Source organism: Hyperolius riggenbachi, chromosome 4 (genome assembly GCF_040937935.1).
Source record: "Hyperolius riggenbachi isolate aHypRig1 chromosome 4, aHypRig1.pri, whole genome shotgun sequence".
NCBI lineage: Eukaryota > Metazoa > Chordata > Amphibia > Anura > Hyperoliidae > Hyperolius > Hyperolius riggenbachi.
The window spans coordinates 276755582-276769308 of record NC_090649.1 but is presented as its reverse complement, the minus strand read 5'-3'; the positions used below and the strand labels follow the sequence as shown (position 1 = coordinate 276769308).

The following is a 13727-nucleotide window of genomic DNA, read 5'->3' as shown; positions in this document are numbered from 1 at the left end:
CTTTAAGATATATGATAAAGAAATATTTTTAATTCACCACACTTGAATAAACACTGAAATAAAAAACGCTTCCATGTCTTTTTTTCCACTTTTGCAGCTGTTTCTGTTACAGTCAGGATAAAAAAAATCAACAGCTGTCCAAAGTTCCTTTAAGTGGAGATATTTCCATACACACCACTGTAGATTTAGTGATGGTGTATTGTTACATGAACAAGGACATATACCCAAGAATTATCCCCAGAACTAGCATGGTAATATTACATGACACTGGTATCTGTAATACTCTGCCTTTTTGCTATTCAATTAATATTACATACCGTTACTTATGCCTAGGTACTGAGACAGAAAGAGTGTAAATCTCCAAAAATGGGATGGAGAAAACTATATTAGGGCTCTTTTACACTACATGCGATTTTGATGCGATTTTACATGCAATTCCAAATCCAATTTTTGATGTGATTAAAAAAAGTCCTGCATGCTTTTCTGAAGTTCTTTCCTTGTGGTGCTAGCATCCTGTGAAAATCGGAATTGCGATTTGCAGTGTAATAGAAGCTGAAAGCTGACATCAGTACTAATCCCTCCAAACTCTACTAACTACAAATGCCCAGAGTTTGATATTTAAGAACTGGTTTACATATACTCCATTCCGAGGTACAATGGGTAAGCAGGGGTAAAAAGTAGTGCCAAACACTAGAAATAACCAAACAAAAGGCGCTCCGTGCTCGGCTATTTCTAGAGTTTGGCACTACTATTTGGCCTAAGAAAGTGAGCTTAGACCCACGAAACATGTTGCCATGCACAATGAATGTAATTTCTATACGAAGTTGTCTTTATTGAGGTATTATTGAGGTAAGCCCTCTCCTTTATTCTATTTTAGTTGTTCTTAACCTAATTTTATTACATATTCCTGGGCAGTGTTCTCCCCAGAATTTTTTTCTAGCCGGGTGGGGAAAGATGAGAGAATGCAGGGCTGGCGCTTCTCTGCTTACAGCAGAGAAAAAGGTGAGCAGATAACAGCCGGTTGCTCACCAAAACTAGCCGGGTGGAGCACCCAGCTAATAGAGCCTGGGGAGAACACTGCTGGGTGCCTCTTACCCCCTTGTGACATTGTATGCCAGTCCTGATCTTTTGCCTCTAATACTTTTAGTCACAGACACTGACCATGCAGATCAGATGTTTTTGACTGAAGTCTGAATGGAATAGCTACATGCTTGTTTCAGGTGTGTGATCCAGGCACTACTGCCAGGCAACTAGTATTGGTAAAAGGAAATAAATATTGCAGCCTCCATATCCCTCTCAGTTCAGGTGTCATTTAAATCCCCTCACAAAAAATCCCCACTAATCCATTGATCCCCAAGCCTGAAGGAGAAATGAGCCCCCAGTCCTTGACCGGGTCAAGACTCTGTAGGATCAAGAAATAATTTCCCTGTATTGAAAAGTCTCCCATGTCAAGGACAATACAGGCTGGTATTGTTCAAGCCATGGCACTCCACACAGACCAGCTCACCTCTTCTGGTACGATCAGCTTGCATAAATTAGAAACAAAAAAGTGACAAAAGTTTAATCTGAGATAAGCAAAATGTCTTATCACCTGGATAAAGCTAGTGATTAGTGTAAACTCATCTGCCCTAATTATTTAAACAATAACCCCTCCCACATCTGAAACCACTCCTGGTTTAAAACGTCTTGCTTTAATTGACTCAGGTGAATGTTGGACCACAAAAGGATAAAGATGCAGGGAAATTGTGTGAAATTTTGCGTAATGCATAATGGCATGTATTTCTATGGGGATGCGCGCATGTTTACAACATTGCAATCCACCTTGTGTGATTCCCCTGGGTTTAAAAAATCTTGCGTCTCACAGATTATAATCAAGCACTGTGTGTGATTCCTATAGAATGCCATCAAGTGCCATCAGTCTATGCTGGGTGATGCTCGTGAAAACGCACATTAAATATGAAAAATGGTGGTCTCAAATATAAGCAAGTTCTTTCTTGCATGGTTGAGAAAGCCGATATCCACCTTGCACTATTTTCTCAATTGATTTACTGTATGCAAATTCATATTCACATAACACTGGTGAATACTGTAACTAACCTGAGTTCCTACAGTGAGATTTTAAATATCTCACTACATTTGGTCTGTGCTGCTGGTTATTTACAAAGCATCTGCCACTAACAAACAGCTGTGTAATGCAACATTGACCATGTTGATAAAGTGCTGTTTTCCCTGAGTCAGTATAAGTGAATTCATGTTACAAGTAACATATAATTCTCTGTGGTCATTGTAAATAGTTATATGCAGTGTTCAAGCACGCAGGGCTCCAGCCAGGCCAGCAGCTCTCTGCAGCTCAGCACTATCTGTAGTCATGTCAAACCGGTACTCTGACTTTCTGGGGCTCAGTCAGGGTAATACTTGCCTATTTCGTCAATAATCGATTACTAAAAAGGGAGCCTGATCAATAATGCAATATATCTGCATTGACTGCATCATGAACTAGAGAGGTAAAAGCAACAGCATGCATTTACAACTACATATGAAACTAACTGCCTACGTAGCTCAAATCCTGTACACTGACACCCTGATACTATGTGCAAGCTGTCAAATACTGCTTCCAACGCCCACTTACTTACTGTACGAGGTAAGCAAGCAATGCTTTTTACTAGAGTTCGATGAGTTAAAAAGTCAGATACTTACCTTGGTAGAGGGAAGCCTCTGGATCCTCCATGGACTGGAGAGCAGCTGAGCAAACCTCTTCATAAAGTCCTTGTTGAAGAGATTCAGTGGGTCCCAGTGCTTGAACGGTGAGCTCGAGGGGATGCAGGAAACCTCTGGATTATTCAGAGGCTTCCCTCTTCTAAAGTGAGCATTTGCCTTTGGCGCCTTTTTCCCTACAGGTACACTTCAAGAGACTTTCTCACAAATCAGTCCCTTATCACACACCTGTATCTCACACCACACAAACCACTCTCTTACCACACATACCTCTTACCACCCATACCTCTCTCTTACCACACAAACCTCTCTCTCACCACACATACCTCTCTCTTACCAAACAAACCTCTCTCTCACCACACATACCTCTCTCTTACCACACAAACTTCTCACCTCACATACCTCTCTCTCATAACATACCTCTCTCTCACCACACATACCTCTCTCTTACCACACATACCTCTTACCACCCATACCTCTCTCTTACCACACAAACCTTTCTCTCACCACACATACCTCTCTCTTACCAAACAAACCTCTCTCTCACCACACATACCTCTCTCTTACCAAACAAACCTCTCTCTCACCACACATACCTCTCTCTTACCACACAAACTTCTCACCACACAAACCTCTCTCTCATCACATACCTCTCTCTTACCACACATACCTCTCTTTTACCACACATACCTCTCTTTCATGACACATACCCCTCTCTTACCACAAATACCTCTCTCTCACCTCACAAACCTCTCTCTCGCTACACATACCTCTCTCTTACCACACAAACACACAAATATGGGCAATTTATCAAATGTATGATGAAAAATACCTAACTGGAAGTTATCTTCAATGTTACTTAAAGCAAACGTGTGAAGAGAAAAAAAAACATAATTTCCTAAGTAACGGGAAGCTTCTGGTCCTTCCCTGCAATGATGTATGTATCTCAGCATGAGTCTAAAAAAAGCTTGCAAAAACCATACATCGTTTGAAACTATCCGTGATCATTTTGGGTGACTGGTTTCTGTACAGGCATTGCCATCTTCTGTGCCAACATATCTCAGGCAAGCAATTAGCCCGATTATGTTTTGTCAGCTGATTGGTCTGTCCATGCCTGCAACAAGGAGGCTCCTGCTCTTCCTATAACATCAGAGAACACCAATTTCATCTCAGCTAAGCAGAGAGTGTATGCCTGTCAGAGGATACTAAGCATACTGTCATCACAAACAATCACAAATGGTCATTTTAAACTAAGACTGACTTGTGTACAGCATAGACATCTATATGGACTTCAGCATCCATGGTGTGTCCCCAAATATGCACTAGAAACTGACAGTGACCCAAATGCTTGCATGCCAACCACTCTACCTGTCTATGATCTGATACTACATTGGTATACAAGGGACAGCGTATGATATCAGAAGTGGGCAATGCTAGCACCTCCTCTACATGTAAGTCACAAGTGTTTAGAATGGACTAGGAGAGGGAGAAATGTGTTCTGCTTGATTTCCTGATTCAGTCCCATCAATTCGAACTGTGCCAAAAAACTGTGAGAGGACCTTGAGGACTGGAGTTTGACATCCCTGCTGTAAGTGATTGGTATACTGGGACTCAGTGTTGCTTAGTGGAAAACCATTTAGGAGAAATAGAGACCAGCAAAAGTAAGGCTGAGCTATATTAATTATTCCCATAGTTCATAACAACCTAAACATAATAAAGGGTATGACTCACTACATAAATCTGTAAGGTGAATTAACTGAATCATATCAGTTCTGTTAATCAACCCACTCCCTTTCACAATCTCTGCACTCTTTTCAATGTGGAATCAGATTTCACTATGTAGAAAATCAAAATAATTATATAAAAAAGCCAGCTGACCACATGGATCCCTTGTGCTTTTCATTAAGTCGCCTGAAGCAAGGGAAAGGAAGTAATTCTGCAGCAATGATCTCAATATACATGAATCTGATCACTGAGTGAAACCTAAAGGCAGATTTGTATAAAGCCTAGCGGAAGATGTGAGCTTTGTAAATTTTATTTTAAGTAATGAATCAGATTGGAAACATGCCAATGATCACAGTCCCAAGATCCTATACCAGGACTGCCTTGGCTCCTTAAATTCAGAAACATCAGCATGGTGCAAGTAATTAGCACATATTATTTCAGCTTTGTAGAATTTGTTACACTTAAAACCTAGTTCAAGTTCATGTTTTTGAATGATATTGCGTGTAACATATAATTTTGGAATGCATAAGTTCTATGCATTGCAATTTTTTTGCATCAGTAATGTTCTATTACCTGGCTTGTACTACCTTGCTGGATTCGCCAAACTGGTTTCCTGTGTGAAAGTTATACGTAACTTGTTTAGACTCAATAGAAGTATGTGCACTATCAAAACTCCTCACCCATCCCATGATCACAGAAGGGAGTTAGTAAGGGAGGAGCTGTATAGCTTGGGAAAGGGCATACTGCCCAAAACAGCAGGCTGTCACTGTATTGGCTTTATTTCATCTTGAACTGGGTGTTCTTTGCACTTGGTGCATTTTTTTTAAATAAAAATCTATTTATTACATTGTGGTGCCAACCTGGAATTGCAGGGTTTTTGGTGATGAGTCCTAGTGGTGCAGCGTCTTTAGGTCTTTGCAGACCAAGGGCTTGATTCACTATGCGGTGCTAACCTACTTAGCACGTCTAAAGTCTTTAGGCGCGCTAACCAGAGTGCTAAGTAGGTTAGCACCGGTTTTCTCAATCAGATTGCGCGCACTAAGTCCCATAGGCTTTAACGGGCACTTCGCGCTGAGCGCCCTGCGCAGTGCGCGTGTAAAGTTTTGCACGCATAACTTTGCGCGCAATGCGGTTCACATGCAAATTGGTGCGCGAAAAGCTCGTTTAGACGTGCTAAGGGGGTTTTCACAGGCGTGCTAACAGTTAGCACCGCTTTGTGAATCAAGCCCCAAGTCTCTAAGTCATGGGTTCCACTCCAGATTTACCTATTGCTAAGCGGGACAGGAGAGAGATTTTACCTGCTGTCATGAAAACTCCGGAGTGAGAAGAGACCGACAGTGCAAGGCCAAGGACCATTGGGAGACCTTACTGAAGAGATGATTGCATATAAACATTGGTATCCATACCATTTCTATTTTAATTTCCATATGACTAAAGTGACACGTTTGCACGTATGTGTACGTGTGTGCATGTGTGTGTTTGACTATACAGTGATAGGAAAATTAGATTATGAGCTGCTATCGAAATTAGAACTGATATGATTGTTTCTATGTGTACAGTAAAATGCCTTTATAGTAAACTCCAAGGGACCAGGCACAGCGGTTTGCTATATCAGAAATTGTCATACGACGAGCGCATAAAGTATACTGTAGTACTGTATTTTAATTCAGTCAATAAGTGGGAATCATTATTTATTTTCATTGCTTCAGCAAGGGAGCACTGACAGCGAGATCAAAATGCACAGTGTTCAATATGCAGGGATGTGCATGCAAAAATCATGCAACAGCTTGCACAGGAAGCATAGATCTCACCAGTTAATCTGGAGACAGTACTGATAGTGTGCTCCTGTCCACATTTCTGTGCAGCCTGGATAATATGGTAGCATTGCAGCCATGCACAAGCAAGTCACAGAGAAGAGGCAATTCCCTCAGTAACCAGGCAGCAGCTTACACAGGAAGCACAGGTCTCACCGGCTGGTGCTTTTGAGGTAATCCACACAAGCCCTGAGTAGTGTGCAGATAGTGAGCAGGCTACAAGTGGCTGTCAGCCTTACCACCAACTATGGCTCATGGGTCTCTAACTGACATATGACACATATGCCCGCCCACTTTCCACAATAACTGAATACAGAATACCGCAGGGGCCAAAAACCAGGTTTACTATATCCGAATGTTTACTATATCAGTTTACTACAGTATAAGGAGATAATACTGTATTGTAAAACATTGCAAAGCACTGCACAGTAAGGTCAGGTCCACACTGGCTGCGCTTGCATTTTTAAAAAACGCTGCATGCAACATTTATGGAGAGATTCTCATTCACATCAAGTGTGTACCAGACCTTAAAGAGAATCTGTACTCTAATATTCTTACACTAAAAAGCATACCATTCTATTCCTTATTTTCTCCTGGGCCCCTCTGTGCTGTTTCTGCCACTCTCTGCTGCAATCCTGGCTTGTAATTAACAGTTTTAGGCAGTGTTTACAAACAAACTAACCAGCTTCTAATAGGCTCAGCTAAGCATAGTGTGTGAGTATGCAGGGGGCCTGCAGAGGGTGTGTATCGCTTCTACCAATCACAAGCAGCCCTGCACATTCCACACAATCAAAGCCTTAGCCCGACAAACAGGACAGAGGAAAGATACATTGATTTATTACAGAGACAGTGTAATTAGGAAGAGCTGCAGTAAGCCCCAGCACATTAGAACAGGCATAGGAACTCATAGGATAGAAGAACTAAGGCTGAAAAAATTGTTACAGAGTCTCTTTAAAGGATGCATGAGGAGAAGCTAAGAGAGAAAGGTTTTACTCATCTGTGGTCTCTTCCAACCCCTAGAAGTCTATCTGGTCCCATGCCGAAGTTCCACTCTGCTCCAGGCCACCACTGTTCCCACCACTGTCCCCTCCGTAAGACTGCGACTTGTGGCAGGGTCGTGGTTCTCTGCACATGTGCAAGCGTGCCCTGCGCTGCTTGTGATTGCACTCCTGTGGCTGAAAACGCTCTGCACTTGCGCACTTCACAACAACATGGACTCCGGACCCTGGGAGTGCAATTATGTGAGGTGCGCGGCACATTTGTGTATGTGCAGAAGACCATGACCCTGCCATGGGTTGCAAACTTACAGAGGGGACAGCGGCGGCCTGGAGCAGAGCGGAACTACAGCGTGGGACCAGATAGACTTTCAGAGTTCCAGGGGTTGGAAAAAGCCCCAGATAAGTAAAACTTTTCTCTTTAAACTTAGTCCTTAAATTTATCTTATTCTTTAAGCTGGCCATTCACTATTCGATTTTTGTTTTATTCAATATTATAATCAACATCAGGTTTACTACTATTTTGCAACGGACTAAAGACCAAAATTGCGGATCAGTCTTCAGAGCAACTTAAGCCCTTAATTTCGATTGCGATATCGATTGCAAATGTTTAAATCCACCTAAATCTATGACTGATTAAACGTTTTGGCAAATCAAACTAACTGGACAAAAATTGTACAGTGTATGGCCAGCTGCCACTGTATAAATACAGTAAATAAATAATTAACATGTGTGCAGTTAACAGAAACCAATGTTTCTAATGTTTTTGAATATACAAGAGAAAAAATGAAAGGAATCTGACTGAGCCCTATATGATATTCATTACATTCAGATTAGGCCAAAACTCTATTTCTAAATTTTGCATCTTTACCTACAGGTTTTGTAATATGTACTTGATTTCTAGCAGTAGTACTCTTACCACACACACAAGTATTGCTTTATGAAAAGTTAATTGTTTTTAATTGTTGCTTGTTGTAGCTGGAATTGTTTACTAAAAAAAAAGTTGCTTCTCATTCCTTTCAATACAGAGCTGAAATGGAGGGATTACTTTTTTCTTAGCAAAAGTGAATTCTCACTGTAGATGGGCCTAATTCAATTACAAAACTTACTGTATGCTGCACTTGTGTCTCCAGTTGCCCTATGTCACACACATTTTACCAGCTAATTGAAATGTTGGATGAATGCTGTGGGAAATGCAGATGATTTCTTGTAAGGGATTTTCCACAAGTTATGCTATATGACTTATCTTTCTGTCAGTGATCTGACAAATAATAATTGTCTTTGGGAAGTTTACTCATCAGTCCAGATCAATAGATCATAAAGGCTATTATTTTTTAAAGTTTTCTAAAGCTCTGTGGCCAAAGAAAACTTTGGATAAAAAGGGCAGCAGCCATCTTGCTGATGGAAGGGGAGTGGGGCGGAGTTTCAGACATCTAATGATTTATAGGGCTCTGTCCCTGACACCCGTTTATTCCTTGCAGGTAAGAAACAGAGCTTAAAGAGACTCCGTAACAAAAATTGCATCCTGTTTTTTATCATCCTACAAGTTCCAAAAGCTATTCTAATGTGTTCTGGCTTACTGCAGCACTTTATACTATCACTGTCTCTGTAATAAATCAATGGGCTCGATTCACAAAGCGGTGATAACTCAGTTATCACGCCTAAAAGACTTTAGGCGTGAGGCCCTGTTCATATTATGTGCGTGTGGAAAACGTGCAGAACGCATTTAGTAAACGCACTAGAAAAACGCATGCGTTTGTATGCGTTTGTACGCGTTTTTGTAATGCGTTTGTATGCGTTTTTTCCTTATGCGTTTTTGATCATACCTGGAAGAGGTGTATACCAAATGTTTTTTTTTTTTTTCTTGAAGGATGTCAGCTACACTTCCGACGAGAAACGCACCTCCGAAAACGCATACAAAAACGCATGCCATGCGTTTTTAGTGCGCGCCCATTGACTTTCATTATAATGCGTTTCTGTGCGCGACGCACAGAAATGCATCCAACTATGCGTTTCTGCCACGCATACGTTTGCCACGCGTATATGTGAACGAGGGCCATACCTTTGCATTGATTTTTCTGGCCCTCGCAAAACGCACACAAAACGCGTACCTTAAAAACGGACACAAACGCGTGCAGTGTGAACGGGGCCTTTGCACCAGCAAAGTTATCACCGCTTTGTGCTCTAACTCGCGCGAAGTACGTGCGCGCGCAAAGTCCCATAGGGCTTAATGGGAGCTACGCGCGAAGCGGGGGCCGCTGCGCGCGCGCGTGCGCGGTTGCGCGCGCAAGACTTTGCGCGCGGAAAATTCGCGCGAGTTTCTTCTTATCATGCCTAAACTGAGTTTAGGCGTGATAAAGGGGTTTTCACAGGCGTGCAAAGTGTTTGCACCGCTTTGTGAATCAAGCCCATTGTATCTTTCCCCTGTCAGACTTGTCGGCCTGTGTCTGGAAGGCTGCCAAGTTCTTCAGTGTTGTGGTTCTGCTATGAACTCCCCCCTCTCTGCACACTGCCTGTGTATTATTTAGATTAGAGCAGCTTCTCTCTTCTCTCTTATCTTTTACAAGCTGGATAAATCGTCCTCTGAGCTGGCTGGGCTTTCACATACTGAGGAATTACAAACAAGGGCAAAGCTGTTTGCAGGAAGAAAAGAGCAGCCTGAAACTTCAGTGCATTTGGGAAAGAAACACACAAATGATCTCTTGAGATTCAAAAGGAATGCTGTATACAGCCTGCTTGTGTATGGATGTATTTTCTGTGTGGACATACTGTACATCAACCTACTTCCTGTTTTGGTGGCCATTTTGTTTGTTTACAAACAAACTTTTTAAAGCTGTTTTTAACCACTTTTAATGCGGCGAGGAGCGGCGAAATTGTGACAGATGGTAATAGGAGATGTCCCCTAACGCACTGGTATGTTTACTTTTGAGCGATTTTAACAATACAGATTCTCTTTAAGGGCCGGCCGCTTGACATGGGCTTCAAGCAGTGTCCCATTCGGGGACTTTCGGCGGCTTCCTGTCTCGATCTGCGTTTTTCAACCCCGCAGGGAGACACAAAGATGCAAATGCCCGCCAAGCGTCCGTGTGAACCGGCACTTACCGTACATTTAACTTTTTATAAAGTATAAAATAGGTACTCTTCCACTTTAACTGCTCTATACGGAAACATGTGTTGCACTTTTAATTCTGTAAGGATTATATCATCTTTTCACAGAATATTTTTTATTTGCCTGTGAATGAATGGGGCTCTCAAAGCCACCTTTCTCTAAAAATATATTTGTATGCAGCTTGCAAAGTTGTGGCTAGATTTTATAGGCCTGGAACACAGCTTTTTTAAACACAAGTCTCCACTGACACTTATAATTATGAGACCTAGGCTGTGTATACAAACTGCAGGCATGCTGACTATTTTACAAATAATTCCCTAAGGCTCCAAATGATTATATTAGCTTGAATAAAGGCCACAGAAAGACATGTTTTTTTTTTGTTAAGCACACATATAAAAAAGCACTGTTTTAAATGAGTTATCTATAAACCCGTTTTTTTGTTTTGTTTTTTTTTCAAAATAATTTTTAAAATCAAAGAAGGAAAATACTAGCTACACCAATAGATCATGATCTCATCAGTGGCCTACAGTTGCTTTCTCACTACCAGTCAGTCTGGGTCACTCCCCCTTTCGTCATGTGCGCATACAGGGATAGGAAAGGTGTGACTTTAGAATGACTGGGAACATCTGGATGTTGCTAAGGATCTTTGAATTGGCGCAGCAGTTATTTTCTTTGTAAAAACAATGCATTTTTAAAAAAAGGTTATGCATATGTTTAAATAAAACACTATTAAATGAATGTAAAAACTGCATTAATTTGTTTACTTGAATTTTGCTTAGTTTGCACTTTTAGCTTCTATGTAACAACAAATATTCTGTAATTTATCATATGAACGTGCACCAGTATTGGTGATGTCTCAAACCACATATCACCTATGTGTATACTTGTGCTTGCATTACTGGATGTCCTGATTGTACACCGTTTTGAAGTTGAACTACTAATGTATCTATGCTCCCCAATATTTGTTTTGTACTATGTTCACCGCTACAGAAGATGTTGGCACTATATAAATAAATAATAATAATTTTGTACAACATATTCATATACATACATATTTGTTTTAGTAGCAGGAATACAAAATGAATTTCGTAAAAAAAAACCTGAAATGATTACCAGTAGGTCTTATTTGAATTAGGGAAATGACACATCTCTATCTCTATTTTATATAAATATGTTAGCATGTAAAACACTTGTACAGAAACTATTGTTAGCTTTTGCTGCACTCACTTTACAAGGGGAGGCAATCTAATCCACGCTCTGGGCTGTTCTATTTTGGCTTACAGGCCATTTGTGTTGGAAGTATTTATGGCTATAAGTTCAACACTTGCCTCAGAGGCCTGCAGTGAAACCAGCAAATCGATATACAGTTGAGGAAATGGGAAGACAAAGATGCTGACTGACATTCCACAGAACAAAAGTCATGAAAAATCTAGTAGTCTATTCTTATCCCAAGAAGTGTTCCATGAGTTTTTCCTGCTGTGCACTTAATATTACTGCTTAGATATGTGTTAATGCTGCATAAAATCTCCCAGCTCTGCAATTGACATATTTTAAAAGTTCTAAAAATAAAACCAGCATAAATATTTCCATGACTGCTGTTGCAGGCAGAAAAACTGACGGTTGGACAGATATATGATGGCTATGATAGCTGGATACACAAGATGAATAGATCGATTGATTATTTTCAACACATAAACACACAATACAAATTCACAATTTTCTTTTTGTACTATAATATCCAGACAAAATGTCCTGTAATTATACAAGTCGACATGCAATGGTCCAGATATATGTAAGCAAAGCACTAGATCCAAGACACGCATAGAAAGTGGTCTGCCAAAGTTTACAAATGAAAAAGCTTACTGCCAGCAGCTGAAACATGCACAACAACCCCCAGTAGAACAGTAGTGGCATTAAAATAACATTGTTTAGCCAACTGAATAGATTTGAAATGCAAAACGATGGCTTGCATTTCTGTACTAAGAAATAATAGCCTTTTGAATCTGAAAAAACATCATTTCAATACAAATGAGGTCACCCAATTGCAATCTAGTGCCTGTATGAATCTACTCTATATACCAAGTGTGATTTTATTTAAAATTTCCATGTGACAACTATGAAGTTGGACTTTTACTACATGACATAGTTTCTACCAGTACACACTGTGATATTAGTTCACTATCAGTACTGGATGCTTAGCACACCGCAGGGCAAGTAGCAGCACCCCACATCCTGTTCATACAATGCTCCACGTGCTCTGCCAGTGGTAGGTCAGTGAGTGCCCTGCCCATCAGCCCCACTCACCTGTTTTAAACCTGAGCTGGTGATCATCCACTGAGCCAAATTTCTTAATAAATTCAATGAAGAGCAGCCCGCAAGCGTTCTGGATGCCGAATACAGCGCCATTGCACCACATAGCAGACAGCATGACCAGCCACCCCCAGCCTCCCTCCGGGGGGACGAATTCCGTCTCCTGGAGCCCCGCCGGGTCCCCATTATCGTTCTTCTTCTCTGGCTCTCCCGGCGCCGGGCTCCACTCTCCATTCTCTTTCTTCTCTTCCAGGTTGAGAGGTGAGCTTTCCTGTGTCTCATCATCCTCAGCCCCTGGCTTCTCCTCACCCCCCAGTGCCTGGCCGCTGGGGACCTTCTCGTCTGTCATCTCCAGGCTGATCGCAACTGGCAGCAGCACAGGACGCAACAGGAAGAAGCTCTGTGAAAGCTTTGCTTCTGCACTAGGGAAGTGCTGTAAACTGCTGCTTATTACACTTCCAAAACAAAAGAGGACAGCTTGTCCCACAGAAAGTGGCTGTAGAAATAATAATGTGTTTCCTATGACTTCAGGCTCCTGAGTGCTGCCAGCTAAGCTACTGACTTCTTGGCATCAGCCCGTCATGGAATAATAAGGCTTTCCCTTTCTGTTTATCTACCTGCTCTGGTCCAGCCCCTGCCCGTGCCCTGGCTCCTGTCACCTCACACACACCGCTCGCCTGTTCACTCACTCGAGGTCCCATGTTTTTTTTAAAGAAAAACTCTGTGGGAGGCGTGCCTGTCGGCGGAGGGGTGTCCCGGGGCTCCCCGCCCTCAGTGCGGGAGGGGAGCTTATATATGTGGCAACACATGCAGAGAGCTCAGCTCGTGCGAAGAGGAAGACTTCACAGACCTGCTGTCTGGGAGGAAAAAATGTTAAATAAACTTCGCGTTTTACTTCAGTGCAATGCCTCAGAAATGGTGCTGTCCCTAGTCCGTAATGACCCTGACTTCCTACAGGGACTTGTAGGTGACGCCCGATAAGCCATATTATCACCCTTTCTGCTACCAGTTGTTATCGTGTCCTCTTCATACGCTCCACCTTAGCAGACATAACTCGGG

The 13727-nt window shown here is 41.7% G+C and overlaps 1 protein-coding gene across 1 annotated transcript in view; it reads right to left on the bottom strand.

Moving 5' to 3' along the window:
• SLC16A10 (solute carrier family 16 member 10) overlaps positions 1-13361 on the bottom strand; it is a 178717-nt gene extending 165356 nt beyond the window's left edge. Inside the window, exon 1 of the mRNA XM_068231306.1 lies at positions 12663-13361. Coding sequence (XP_068087407.1) covers positions 12663-13017 — 355 coding nt within the window. The 5' untranslated portion in view covers positions 13018-13361. The remainder of the gene's footprint in view (positions 1-12662) is intronic.
• Between the last annotated feature and the right edge of the window lie 366 nt (positions 13362-13727).